Raw genomic sequence first — 14,429 nt, 5'->3', positions numbered from 1 at the left:
AGTTCATAATCACCTGCTGTGTTCAACGTGCAAACTTATACAGAACGAGAACAAATGGAATTATTAAAATGAATGTAGTGTCAAGAGGGCAAAAGCAATCACAATCATTTTAACACATTGATTGCCTAGATCGAGTTAACTCGTTTTTAGAATCCATCGCTTGATTGCCTAGATCGAGTTAACTCGTTTTTACATTTTTTGGGGAAAATTCCACAAGGGGCGACCTAACACAGCTTTGGAATGATCGATCGTCTCTCAGAGAAGAAAAATGTGGATGTGACATCATTCCAAAAAACGTCACTTCCATCCGCCCCAATGATGGGATTTTCAGAAAAACGGCTGTAACTCAGTTTCTTTTTTTTCCATTGAAAACCACCCGTTTTCAGCGGACCAAAGCTCCAAAATGGCGGATTGCGGTTGGAAACTTGTCGTTCCCATGGATACACAGATCCTTCCGTCTACTCACAGGAAACTTTTTCCGTGTGTTTTTTTTACACAATGTCGGTTCCACGGCGTTTCAAATATCATCGGATTGAGGTAATTATACGCCGGCACGGGGATAGAAAACTATGTTTAATATCTTGGCAATCAATGTGTTAACAACTTTATATATACTTTATACAGTATATTGGCTATTAAAATAAATGCTAATGTACAAATCACTTCGTGCCGCGTTGCGAGCTTGTACATTTACCATTTTTGCACATTCTTTTAAAATGTTGAATAATATATATTATATTCTTTGACACAAGCAGAGTATTTGGAACGCACTTCAACATTACCGGAGTGCGGCGCAGGGGTGGCGCAGTGGTAAAGTCACCACCCACCACCACGGAGGTTGTGGGTTCGAATTCACCGTGGTGCATCCGGCTTTGTCGAGCGTCTACACCAGGGGTCTTCAACAGGGGGTCCTCAGAGCTACTATAGGGGGTCCGCCAAATCTTTGTGCACAGGATTTCATTTTTTTTTACATTAACCACTTGAACCCTAGAATTCCTTTTCTGAGGGGAACATTAGCCGAAAATAGCAGATCTACAAGCTCTCAACGCCTCGCGCTGCGAGGCGTTGAGAGCTCGTTGATCGGCTATTTTTGGCAAAGAGGCTATAGGTGCAGAGGGGAAAAAGAGCAGACTAAGTCAAATCTGTGATCTGAAACACAATTTCAACAATATAGAGTAGGGGGTCCCTCCTTCATCTCTTTCTCAGCTAGGGGGTCCGTGTTGGGCGGGAGGATGTAGGACGAAGGCTCTACGTCCTCCTGGTGGGAGGAAATATCGGCTACTCTGAATTTTAAATGATTTATTATTATTCCTGGAGTGCAGGAAGTGGCCGGGACGGCACCAGATGACTGGAAGCTTTACCCAAGCCAAACGTTGGGACGTTTGATCACGTCTAGGGATGTCCGATATTATCGGCCGTTATTGGCATAACAATGTAATATCGGGAAAATATCGGTATCGGCACAAAAAAAGTTACTATCGAACATCCCTTAGTCACGTTTGTCCCAATAAGTCACAAAATGCATTTATTAACACATTGACTGCCAAGACATTAAACATAGTTTTCTGTCCCCATGCAAGCGTAATTAACTTAAAAAGTTCCTGTGGGTATGCGGAGGGATCTGTGAATCCACAGGGACAATAAAGTTCCAACCGCGATCCGCCATTTTGGGGCTTTGGTCCGCTGAAAACGGGTGGTTTTCAATGCAAAAAAAAATAAACTTGAGTTACAGCTGTTTTTTCTGAAAATCCCATCGTTGGGGCGGATGGCTTCCTGTTTTTTTGGAAAGACGTCACATCCGACTACTTCTTCTCTGAGTGACGATCGATCATTCCAAAGCTGTGTTAGGGTGCCCCTTGTGGAATTAAAAAAAAAAAACGTTTCTTTGTGGAAAGAACGCATCAATGCGATCTTGGCAATCAATGTGTTAAGAAAATAATTGGGATCTCATAATCACAGAATTCTTCGCTCTGTCACTTAAAATCAAAGCCCCGCCCATGTTTTTCTCCTCTCCTCTCTCTGGGAATTCACCCTTGATCTCTTAGGGCTGGTGAATTAAGACAGGGATAATGACAGCTGGGTAAGAAGGCCTGCATGGTGGTGAGTTGTAAATCCAGGAGAGTGGCGGCCTTGGTTTGACATTACATTCCCTACGCTTGTAATGAGCCCTATCCCCACCTGCTCCTTGTGGCCCCTCTCTCTCTCTCTCTCTCTCGCTCTCGCTCTCGCTCTCTCTCTCTCTCTCTCTCTCTCTCTCTCTCTCTCTCTCTCTCTCTCTCTCTCTCTCTCTCTCTCTCTCTCTCTCTCTCTCTCTCTCTCTCGTTCTTTTATTTGACATCCCACCACCCGTGATTAATCCATTAGGACCGGCAACGCATCTGTGTCATTTTTTTTGTTTTCTTTGGGTTATTAAAAAATATCAGATCTACAAGCTCATAGCGTGGCACAGAGTGCCACGCTATGAGCTTGTAGATCTGATATATATTTTTTTTTATCGTGAAAATGTATGCAGATCATTGAATATATATATATTTTGATAGCAAACATTTTTAACTCAAATATTTTGCTTCTGGGGGGTCCCTGGAACAACATATTTTGAGATGGGGGTCCGCGGAAAAATACATGTAATCTTGGGTGGTCCTTGACATGAAAAAGTTTTTTTAAAAGTTTAAAAAAACTGTTAGGATTTAGAAGACATTAGTAGAATCCTCCAGCAGCAAAGATTTGAGTTACACATGTTCGCTTTAAAAAATATACATATTCAAAGATTTGCACACATTTTCACAATTTAATATTTTTTTTTGCAGATCTACACCGAGTGCCGCGCTACGAGCTTGTAGATCTACTATCTTTGAATCGCCCAAATAAATGACACAGATGCGTTCCCGGTCTTAAAGGGTTAAGACAGAAGGCTCCGGAGGATCTCTGGGAGGCCAGAAGGTCTCGGCGTGTACGGGATGAGCACGGGGCCCGCCTAATTACTTTAATTAATTAAATTCATGATTCGCCTCCAAATTGAAGCCATTCGTCAGAGGGTGCAGGGTTCCGTGCCCATTAATGATTTAAAGACATTCTATAAAGGAGTTATTGAGGACAAGAGGTGCACGCTGGTCCCTTCCACCGTGCTTTACTGCAACGATAATTGCTTTGAGCAGATATTTACAAAGGTGTGTGGGTGTGTGTGTGGGGGTGTGTGTGTGTGTGTGTGTGTGTGTGTGTGTGTGTGTGTATTATTCACGTACATCGTACTAACAAGTTGCGATGAAGAACTTTACGGACGCTTAGCGGAGTAAATAAACTGACTGAGGGGGGGGGGGGGGGGGGAGCAGACCCTATGGCTCTTATGCAGAAAAATACGTTTTTTTGAACGAACGCAACCTCCTCCTTTCTACTCTGCGGTTGATGTGTTTTTAGTGTCTGCCTCATCCCATAGCACACGTTAGCCTGGTTCCCGGCCTTCACTCATCTGCCAAGAGAAAAGCCTGGTCACGACCTGAAGCAGAGAGTGTCTATAGGGGGCGGGACTACCGTTGCACATAATTTCCCCCCGGAAACTATCTTTTTTTTTTTTACCAATCATAACACTCGTTTCATTCACGGAGAATGTTGACGGATTTGTAAAGCTTCAGCGTCATTTCCTGGGGGCGGTACTTCTGCCAAATCCCGGTGCTTCCGTTTTTAGACACTCACCCGGCTAGGTCTTGTCTTGCCCAGTGTGAGCACACGTGCACACGTTGGTTGTGAGTTACATAAATATAGGTAGCAAAATAGCAGATATACAAGATCACAGCGTGACACAGAGTGCCGTGCTATGAGGTTGTATAAAAGTTGTGCAAATCTTTGAATATATATATATATTTTTTTAAAGCTGAACATTTTTTACTCAAATCTTTGCTTCTGGGGGGTCTCTGGAACTGAATATTTTGAGATGGGGGTCCGCGGCCAAATACATATCATTTAGGGCGGTCCTTGACATGAAAAAGTTTGAGCACCACTGTGCTACAGTATGTGCTATTATTGTTGTCTTTTTTTTATTCCTTCTATTTTTCCCCATCCCTATTGTGTGTGTGTGTGTGTGTGTGTGTGTGTGTGTGTGTCATTGTTTGTGTGTGTCATTGTTTGTGTGTGTGTGTGTGTGTGTGTGTGTGTGTGTGTGTGTGTGTGTGTGTGTGTGTGTGTGTATACACGCGTGCGCGTATACACACACACACACACACACACACACACACACACACACACACACACACACACACACACACACACACACACACACACACACAATGACACTACATAATAGCACAAATCATTGTGATTGTGAGTGTGAATTAATGCATAATATTAAGCCTACGTTTAAAAAACTTTTAAAACTCGTTCCATAGTTCTAACAATGCTATCCATGGGTTATAATATGCTTCACTGATTATGTTCGTATCCTTGGTGTTTGTACGTAAATTGTCAGGAAACTAAAAAAGAAAAACAAAAGAAGTAGAGAGAGAGAGAGAAAATTAGAGAGAGAACGAGAGAGAGAGAGAGAGAGAGTCTCAACCCTGACTGCTTGCATAGCGTGCACACTGAATAGGCCTTTTATATTATTGTGGGTAAACAACTGCAATTATGTGTTTTTCAAAGCATTTTGGCTGAAATCTTCTCAGACAACAGTAGCTGCACTGCACGCACTCCTGAACAAACAACACTTGAGCCTGTCACAATAGATTCAAAAGATGATTATAAAATACCCCCCAAAAAAATCACTACAGAACACTTCAGAGCTCATTCCACGCTCCTCGTCTCCAATTCTATTGTGTTTATTTGGCTCTCTGAATTTTGGTGATGATCACCATTCAGACATTAACCCATTAACAACTCATTCCCTGCCAGACTTATTTCTGGCTGAGTTTGCCCACTGCCAGCGATTTAGTGTTTTTTATAACTTAATTATTATTATTTTCTTTCATTATGATCGCAAGTGCAATCGTTTCTAAACACACAGGCGAGTCGTGCACGCAGCTCAAACAACAAACATTCCGATCGGGGCGGAGTCTCTTTCCTCCAGCCCAGTGTAAGAACACCATGTATCGCCCTGTGAATTACTTTTTTCACCTCGCCACAGACCTCGCTAAATCCCTTATGATCGCGTGTTCAACTGTTTGTAGACATAGCCTACAGGGTAGTTGTGTGAGTGGCCCAGAGAAGAAATGTTCAATCGGTGACATTCCATTTTGCAGTAGTAGTAGTTTCAAAACAGCATCGCTAAACAGCATTCCAAAGCGGAGAAATGCAAAGCCGAGAAAATACCGTTTTAGAGGGGGACCTAAACCGGAAGCGGACGGAACCGAAAATCTTTGATTTGACGTATTTCCGTATCCGGGTGTGCTACAATGAAACGTGTCACTGCGAGAGATGAAGGAACGTGTGATCTTGTTTGAAAAAAATTGAATGAGTTAAGACCTGGAACGCATCCGTGTCCCTTTTTCATTTGAGCTAAAAAGCATTATTTTACACTTTGGCTATTCAAAAATAGCAGATATACAAGCTCATAGCGCGGCACCGAGTGCCGCGCTATGAGCTTGTAGATCTGCTATTTTTGAAAAATCGTGAAAATGTGTGCAAATCTTTGATTATATATTGTTTTAAAGCGAAAATGTTTCACTCAAATCTTTGCTTCTGGGGGGTCCCTGGAACAATATATTTTGAGATGGGGGGTCGGCGGCCAAATACATATACATTTTGGGGGTCCTTGAACCGCAAAAAAAGTCCCGCGATGTCCCGCGAAACGGGTTAATCTGTCCCTCAATGGGCCTGTTTGGAGGTGGTCACCCTATCTCCTGGTTCTGCGTGCATCTTGGGATGAAATGGTCACTCATGTGTTAGTGGAAACACAACAAAAAAAAAAGGTGTCAAAATAGTCCTTAGCAGTGTAGGCCTTAATGGGAAAAAAAGTTGTCAATGTCGTCCTTGGCAGCGAATGGGTTAAGTAAACAAACCTAATGTGTATTGTACATGCAAATGCCAATGATTTCATTCCAAACCGTGCCTCTGACTTCACATCCCCGCTGCATCTCTGATATAACTATATATTATTATACCCATTTAAGTCAAAGTGGTCGCAATTTGTGTTTCGATGGCTATAGCTCACGTCAACTTCTAACTCTTGGTATATTGTCTTGGGTAAACTAATGATAGGCTGTCTGTCTGTCTGTATGTTTGTCTGTGTTTTCAGGGACAATGGTGGTACAAGTGGCAGCCACGGACGCAGACGACCCCACGTACGGGAACAGTGCCAGGGTGGTCTACAGCATCATCCACGGACAGCCATACTTCTCTGTGGAGCCAAAGACAGGTACGTACCGCTACGCTGTCACACAGGTACATGGAGGATCATTACATGTTTTGACAAGTCACCCTGAAGTACATACGGCCCAGTGGTGGAGAAAGTACACCATTTTTTTTTTTACTTAAGTACAAGTTTCAACACTGCAATGTAGAAATACTCTGTTACAAGTTAAAGTCCAGAATTCAAAATGTACTTGAGTAAAAGTACAAACGTATTGGTATCAAAATGTTCTTAAAGTACCAAAAGTAGAAAGTACTCATTATGCAGAATGTCCCATTTTCACAAAGTTTTCTAATGTATAAAATGCATAACAATGTTTTGAAAATAGCAGATCTACAAGCTCACAATGTGTCGCATCGCGACGCATTGTGAGCTTGTAGATTGGCCATTTTCAAATGGTCGAAATGTACATGAAGTGGTTGAAGTGGTTTTGTAATAATGATCTAAATCTACAAAGTAACTAGTAACTAAAGTTTTCAAATACTTGTAGTGGAGTAAAAGTACAATATTTGCCTCTGAGATGTAGTGGAGTAGAAGTAAAAGTATAGACAATTGGAAATACTCCAGTAAAGTGAAAGTACCTCAACATTGTACTTAAGTACAGTACTTGAGTACATGTACTTTACACCGCTGCGCATTGGACACGCTGTCATACGAGTACATGGAGAATCATTAGATGTGGCTGACAAAGTCACCCCGAGTTCAGGGAGATGCTGTTGGTAAACATGTCATATTTCAGAGGGATATATATTGCACAATGTGTTGGTATTCAGAATCAGCATGTCCTGGAAAAACACCTACCATAGAATAAATGCCTCAGTGCTTCCCGTAAAAAAATAATATATATATATATATAGCGTCAACAATGCTCAATTTACATTGCTTAACCCATGTAGACCAGGAAAGAATCGGTGTCATTTTTTGATTTCTTTGGATATTCAAGAATAGCAGATCTACAAGCTCATAGCGCGGCACCGAATACTGCTTGTAGTATGAGCTTGTAGATCTGCTAGTTTTGAAAAATCGTGAAAATATGTGCAAAATCTTTGAATATGTATATATATTTTTTAAAGCAAACATTTGTAAACATTTGAATAGCCCAATTTAAAGTAATGGTTAAAGTGGTTAACATGTAAAATGACACAGACGCTTCCTCCGGTCTTAATGGGTTAACTTAGAGCACGCCTTAACCACATGAACTCTCTAGCGTTCCTATATATGGGCATGTCATAATAATAATAATAGGCAAACATTCTGAGAAAATTGGACGAGCATTTTGCAAAAAAAAATTGCACATCAGCAAAGCTCATGATATAATAAGTCACACCGAGATGCGTTGTGAGCTTTTGGAGTGGATTCTCTGTGAATACATTAGGTGTCCAAGGGGGTCAAGTGCAGACCCCTAGGGGACCTCCCCGAATCAACAAACACACAAACCATTTACATTTCTATCAGGTAGTATATTGTCTCTGTCGGAAACCTAATACATCCAAAACTCTTTGGACATAATATGAGCCCCGTTTCCAGCTTGCAGATCTGCTACTTAATTATTTGTGTAACACTGTGTATATCAGTGGTTTTCAACCATTTTTCATGCCAAGGACCCCTAAATTAATATACATTTCGCCGCGGACCCCGATCTGAAAATATTTTGTGCCAGGGACCCCCAGAAGAGTAGATTTGTGTGTGTTTTTTTTTTAAAATGTCTACACAATTCTTCAAATACTTTCAAGATTTTTTGAAAATTTTCAACAAATAGCAAATCTACAAGATCACAGCCCGGCACAAAGTGACGCGCTGTGAGCTTGTAGATCTGCTATTTGTTGAATAGCCAACGTATACAATATGGATAAAGGGGTGCAAAATGTATTAACACCTTTTGCAGTGGGGCCCCTGGAACCCCCTCAAGGACCACTGGTGGTCCCCGGACCACTGGTTGAGAACCACTGCCGTATATGATACAAAATAAATACAATAAAACACAAAAAGTTAAGCATACAGAGTTAGGAGGTTTCTTGCCCACGACAGCATCCATAATGTATAGTCATTTTTGGAGGGCAATAAACTGTAGATGACACCAGCGTTGTTGAAGACGTGAGTAAAAAAAGCCATCAGCGAGAGAGGAATAAAATTAGGTTTATGAAATAAGGTGTGAGCTGGAGTGTGTTGATACTCATGGTGCTGTGGATGCTGAGCGATGCAACACTGCTGTCCTCGCTGGCTCGCCGCTTCTCTTCTTCTTCTGTTTGGCTCATTAGCCACCGTCCTGCTGGGCCTCAGCTACCTCCACGCAAAGCACTCTGGGAAAGAAACACCAGAAAAAAAGAACAAAAAAACATGGAGCATCCATTCCCATAATATTAGGCGTCACTCTCTACTTCCCCCAGCAATGGTTATTATACACACACCGCTGTGGCTTTATGGGATGTCGTTGCTTTTTCCGATCCTCAAACTAAAAGAGAAAACCTCATGCCATGCTGGAACCCAGTGTTTCTGTAATGTATTTTTCAACGCTTAGGCAAAAGAATAGCAGGGGCTGCTTGGTAAAAAACAAAACATAATATCTAGATGCTACTGTAGTTATACTATGCAGATATACCAACACTGTCTCACTCCCCAAAAGGCATATTTTTTTTGTTGGTCCGTCAAAAACTTTGAGAACTTCCACGTTCGCTAATACGGAAGTCCCGAAAAGTCAACATGTGCCTTATTTGCCCCCCCCCCTCCTTCAAGGCACATGTTGACGTTGGGTCACTAAGTCACATGTTGACTTTTCGGGACTTCCGCATTAGCGAACGCGGAAACTCTCAACGTTTTTGACAGTCCAACACAAAAAAAAACCTGTTAAAACGTTGGAGGCGCACCGTCTCAAACGGACTTGAGCCACGAGAGGCACCTCCGAGCGAGCTTAAGCGAGCGAGTCGCTGCGCCGAGCGTTGTGAAGTCTGCTTTGAACTCAACGCCGTCCGAGTTATACCAATCGCACAGAATCGTAAATCATATATTCCCCGAAAGTCATATTGTGACTTTTTTTTCACGTGTTGACGTTTGGTCAAAATTGTCCCCAAAAAAGTCAAAATATGCCTTTTGGGAGTGAGACAGCGTTGGATATACTGTTGGTTATTTAGATAAGATTTTGCTTTACCATAACTGCTCAGCATGTTATTTAGATAGCATGTTGTTATGTGACCGTTTACCATGGAGTTTGATGACCAGCAGGGTTCATGCCATTTATCCTGATCTTAATAAAAAATAATAATACTTCTAGAGACTAACCACCGGGAGCAGTTGGAGCCATTTTAGATAATATTCAACTATATTAAGTTTGCGCTCGGCTGGTTTAGCGCTAAAGTCCCTGCCCACCACCGTGGAGGTTGCGGGTTTTGAATCCACCGTGGTGCCTGCGGCTTTGTCGAGAGTCAGCAAGGGAGGGTTGGGCGGGAGGAGTAAGGACGAAGGCTCTATGTCCTCCCGGTGGAGGCTCCTCACTGGTAGGTGAGTCAGTAAGGTACGACGGCAGTGACACATACATGTGTGTGGGGGAGGAAGCAATTAGCATAATGACTAAATTGGGGAGAAAAATGGGTAAAAAGCAACAAAAAATAAAATAATTACTTTAATTGAGGCAATGAAACCTTTTCATATCAAGGTCCATTATTTATTTCCTATTTGAGCCACAGAACCACCGTTTGATGATATTTAGACTCTCAGACTCAACACTTATTTTGTTGTCGTTGGATTAAGACAATTCCATCCATGTTGTATTGATGTTGGTTCCATAGGAGAGATAACAGGCAAACGTTGATCAAAATAACTATTCTTCTACATTCTCTAATTGTGTTAGACTTTGTGTAAATTAAGTCATGCAGATATTTAACAACAATTTAACTCTTGGGAGCGTAAAATGAAACCAAATGGACCCGTAAGGGTCCATTTGGTTTCATTTTACGCTCCCAAGAGTTAAAGATCTACTGTATAAGGGTCCATTTGGTTACATTTTACACTCTCAAGAGTTAAAGATCTATAAGGGTCCATTTGGTTACCAACTCTCCATCATTTAGCTGGGGACCACCTGGAACCCCCTCAAGGACCACTGGTGGTCCCCGGACCACTGGTTGAGAACCAGTGATCTAAAGAAAGATGTCAGTACATTGAAGTGTCAGTCGGTAAAACCCAGACTTCATGTGATCCTGTCTTGTGTTCAATGCCTTGAAGAGTTTTGAAACACTGGACCGCGCGGAGGCCATTTATTAAAGGCTTTTAAAGTTGTGCAAAGCCTTGTTATATTTTCTGGTTTATGATTTATTGATCTCTAAGAAAAGTCTACAAGTCTAACCTCCCCTCCTTATCGCTCTCCTTCGTTGACCCTTCTTGTGTTATTGGATATGTTTCCTCCATCATTTTGATGAGAGATGAGTCCTATTGAATCTCTCTCTCTCTCTCTCTCTCTCTCTCTCTCTTTCTCTCTTTTATTTTTTTATTTTACATGCGTGTTCTATAGACTTAAACCATTCAATCCGGAAAAGCATCTTTGTAACCACTTTAACCATTATTTTATACTTGGGCTATTCAAAAATAGCAGATCTACAAGCTCATAGCGCGGCACCGAGTGCCGCGCTACGAGCTTGTATATCTGCTATTTTTTGACAAATCGTGAAAGGTTTTGCAAACCTTTGAATATGTATTCTACAAATGTCTTCTAAATCTTAACAGTTTTTTGAAAAGAAAAACGTATGTTGCTATATCAGTGATGCTCCAACGTCAAGGACCCCCAAAAAGATATGTATTTGGCCGTGGACGCATCTCAAAATATGATGTTCAGGGACCTCCCAGAAGCACAGATCGGAGTTACACATTTTCAAGATTTTTCAAAAAAAAATAAATGTCAAAAATGGCAGATTTACAATGCTATGAGCTTGCAGATCTGCTATTTTTCTGAATAGCCAAATAAATAAATCTCACAGATGCGTTCCCGTTCTTATTCGGTTAAATGAAAGAGATCTTCATGGATGCTGGGCTGTGAAGGTACCCCAAAGGGAAGTCCCTTTGAGGCTGTGAAATCTTTGATTTAAGTGATTTTCATCGTGTGTTTTTTTTCAAAGGCTTAAACTTCTGGGGCCTCATTAACGTTCTAAAACACTGAGGATTACCTCACATTTCCTAGAGTTAATACTCTACTCTCTCTGAAGCAATTAAGACTATCCTATAAGTACACTTTAAAACTTACTTCGTATGTAATACAGTGAGTCTATACAAATCCATTTGGTATTTCAAAAACCTACATATATGTAAACATGACCTGACATGAATGGACACAAAGGAATGACATGAATGATTCATACACGCTGTATTCACAAGAAGATCAGAGGTTCTTAACGTATTCATCTCCTTGAAGGCCAGTGGTTGGTTTACTTTCAAAATATTGCACACACACACACACACACACACACACACACACACACACACACACACACACACACACACACACACACACACACACACACACACACACACACACACACACACACACACACACGCCGGCCCAGTTCATGTCATGAGAATATCCATTAAATCAGGCTGCCATCCCCCCAAAATAATCATATTTGAACTGAGGACCCCCCAAAAATAATCATAATTTGAACTGGGGACCCCCGGAAATAATCATATTTGAACTGAGGACCCCCCCAAAAATAATCATATTGGAACCAAGGACCCCCAAAATAATCATATTTGAACTGAGGACCCCCCAAAATAATCATAATTTGAACTGAGGACCCCCCAAAATAATCATATTTTAACTGGGGACCCCCCACCCTGACAAGCACTTGGAATTGTAGGAGTCGAGGCATTACATTTAGTTTGACTCGGTTCCACAGATAAATATTGTGAAAATGGCCGATCTACAAGCTCAGCTATTTTATTTGTTTGCCTCTTGTGCCCCACATTTTGGGGGGTCCTCGGGTTTATAGCTTCATGTCTCAATAGAAGGTATATCACCTCCTGTGTACTATCTCTCTCTCTCTATCTAGTTTGCATTGAGCAGTTTAATTTCAACTCTGGAGCGTTTTTCAGTTTCCCTGAACTTGGGCACTGACTGACGGACCAAAGCATGCAGGCCAAACCCATCTTAGTTCTGGGAACCATTGACTGTAGAACTTCAAACTTGCATTTGCTTTTAAAGTGAAATCGATCGATTTGGTTCCTTTGCGGTCAGAATGCAATTCAACTCCCAACCCAACTCAAAGTGCTGCATGATGGGTATAATTAATTTATGGATTGCTTTGTCCGTTGAACTTTTGATAAAAACAGGTGAAACTATCAAAGTGGAAGCAAGATGAGTCATGGCTTGACTTGGAGCAACGAGATAACAGGGAAGTTGGGGTGGAGTTCAATTTACGGCACTATTCTATCGATGAACACGTGGTTCTCAAACTTTTTCATGTCAAGGACCCCAAAATGTATATGTATTTGGCCGCGGACCCCTATCTCAAAATATGAAGTTCCAGGGACTCCCAGAAGCAAAGATTTGAGTTAAAAATGTTCACTTTAAAAATATATATATTCAAAGATTTGCACAAATGTTAACAATTCTTCAAAAATAGCCAAAGTATAAAACATGGATGAAAGGGGTTAAAATGATTGTGAAGTTTTATTAAAAAGTTTTGCTGAGGACCCCCTGGTACCCCCTTCCCCCAAGGACCCCTGGGGGTCCCCGGATCCCACTTGGAGAACCAATGTTTTAGAAGGCTGGCTCTCTGAATTATTGAAAACAAAATTATTTAGGTATATATGCGTGATGATAATAATAGAAGAATCAGGGTTGGCACAGCAAACAATAAAGCACAGATAGCTGTGGTTTATGAGGATCATCAGCTCAGTTGGAGTGTGTCTTTGATGAGTCAGATTGCTTGGCAGACACTACACCCAATTTAACGGGTGTATAATGTGTTTTAATCACATTAGAATATGATTAAGCCCATATCAATCCTTCCCAGCCTGGTTGCTGGATCACAACAGACCTCTTTGGGATGTTGGTTCAGGCCAGTGTTGATTTTGAAAGCGCATTTTGATTCAGTTTTAGTCTTTTGAATAAAATTCCATTTAGATTTAGTCCTATTTTAGTCATTTGAAATGTTTTAGTGTTAGTTTAGTTTTAGTTGACTAAATATCATAAGATTCTCTTGTAGATATTTTCCCTCGGAGATGTAGTGGAGTAGAAGTAAAAGTATTGAAAATTGTAAATACTTAAGAAAGTGAAAAACATACCTCAAATTGTAATTAAGTACAGTACTTGTACTTAGTTACTTAGTTACACCACTGCTAGATGGCATTGTTCAGTGGAGCAGAAAAAGTCACGAATTTTTTTTCCCAGTCCAAAATGAGTTAATAGCACAGCAAGACTCTAGACATACTAGAGTATATCTGACATAAATATCAGAGCTTAAATCTACATGTAAATATGAAATAAATGCATAAACATGTAGTTAAGATATAAGGTTATAGAGCTAGCCATCGCTAGCATAATGGTAACAAATACCTCAGGTTCGTCCATATTGTTGCAACATCGTTTTTTGTGTACATGTAGCTATTGATACTTTTACATAAGTGAAACATTTGAGTACTTTTTCCACCAATGATACGTTTATTAGAGAACCATTTACAGAAGATGATACACAATTCCTTTTTAAACCGTGAGGACTCGTCGGGAGGTGCCTGGAGAAATCACTCTCCTCATAACCAGAGTAATACTGGTGTTTCGAAAAGCTGTAATTTAGACGTGACAGATTAGGGGCTGTTCTGTTATTCATTGCCGTAACAAGCAACTTCTTTTACCTATTAATATTTTAATAATAGCTGCGCTGAGCTGCTGTTGGATAATTAAACATGACTTGCTTAATGTCACCCTGATTTCTGCTGTTTTTTATCCACTTAAACCCTCAATACTTGTTTCAGTCTGCACAAATCTCTTCGCCAAGAACAGCTGATCTACAAGCTCACAACGCGTCGCGTTGTGAGGCATTGTGAGCTTGTATATTGGCTATTTTTTGCCAAGCATAATAATGCAGAGTTAAAGGTATAGGGTAAGTAATTTTAT

General features: G+C 40.9%; 2 protein-coding genes across 2 annotated transcripts in view; both read left to right on the top strand.

Annotated features, from left to right (window-relative positions):
- LOC308077428 (inositol monophosphatase 1-like) overlaps positions 1 to 14,429 on the top strand; it is a 647,768-nt gene that overhangs the window by 372,212 nt on the left and 261,127 nt on the right. The gene's annotated exons all lie outside the window — the stretch shown is intronic.
- LOC308077576 (cadherin-7-like) overlaps positions 1 to 14,429 on the top strand; it is a gene marked incomplete at both ends in the record, with an annotated part of 305,706 nt that overhangs the window by 162,756 nt on the left and 128,521 nt on the right. The window contains one exon of the mRNA XM_080418321.1: positions 6,221 to 6,340. Coding sequence (XP_080274447.1) covers positions 6,221 to 6,340 — 120 coding nt within the window. The remainder of the gene's footprint in view (positions 1 to 6,220; positions 6,341 to 14,429) is intronic.

Source organism: Gymnoscopelus braueri (genome assembly GCF_963280865.1).
Source record: "Gymnoscopelus braueri genome assembly, chromosome: 21".
NCBI lineage: Eukaryota > Metazoa > Chordata > Actinopteri > Myctophiformes > Myctophidae > Gymnoscopelus > Gymnoscopelus braueri.
Note: the sequence above shows the minus strand (reverse complement) of the source record. Positions and strands in the feature narration are given on the sequence as shown.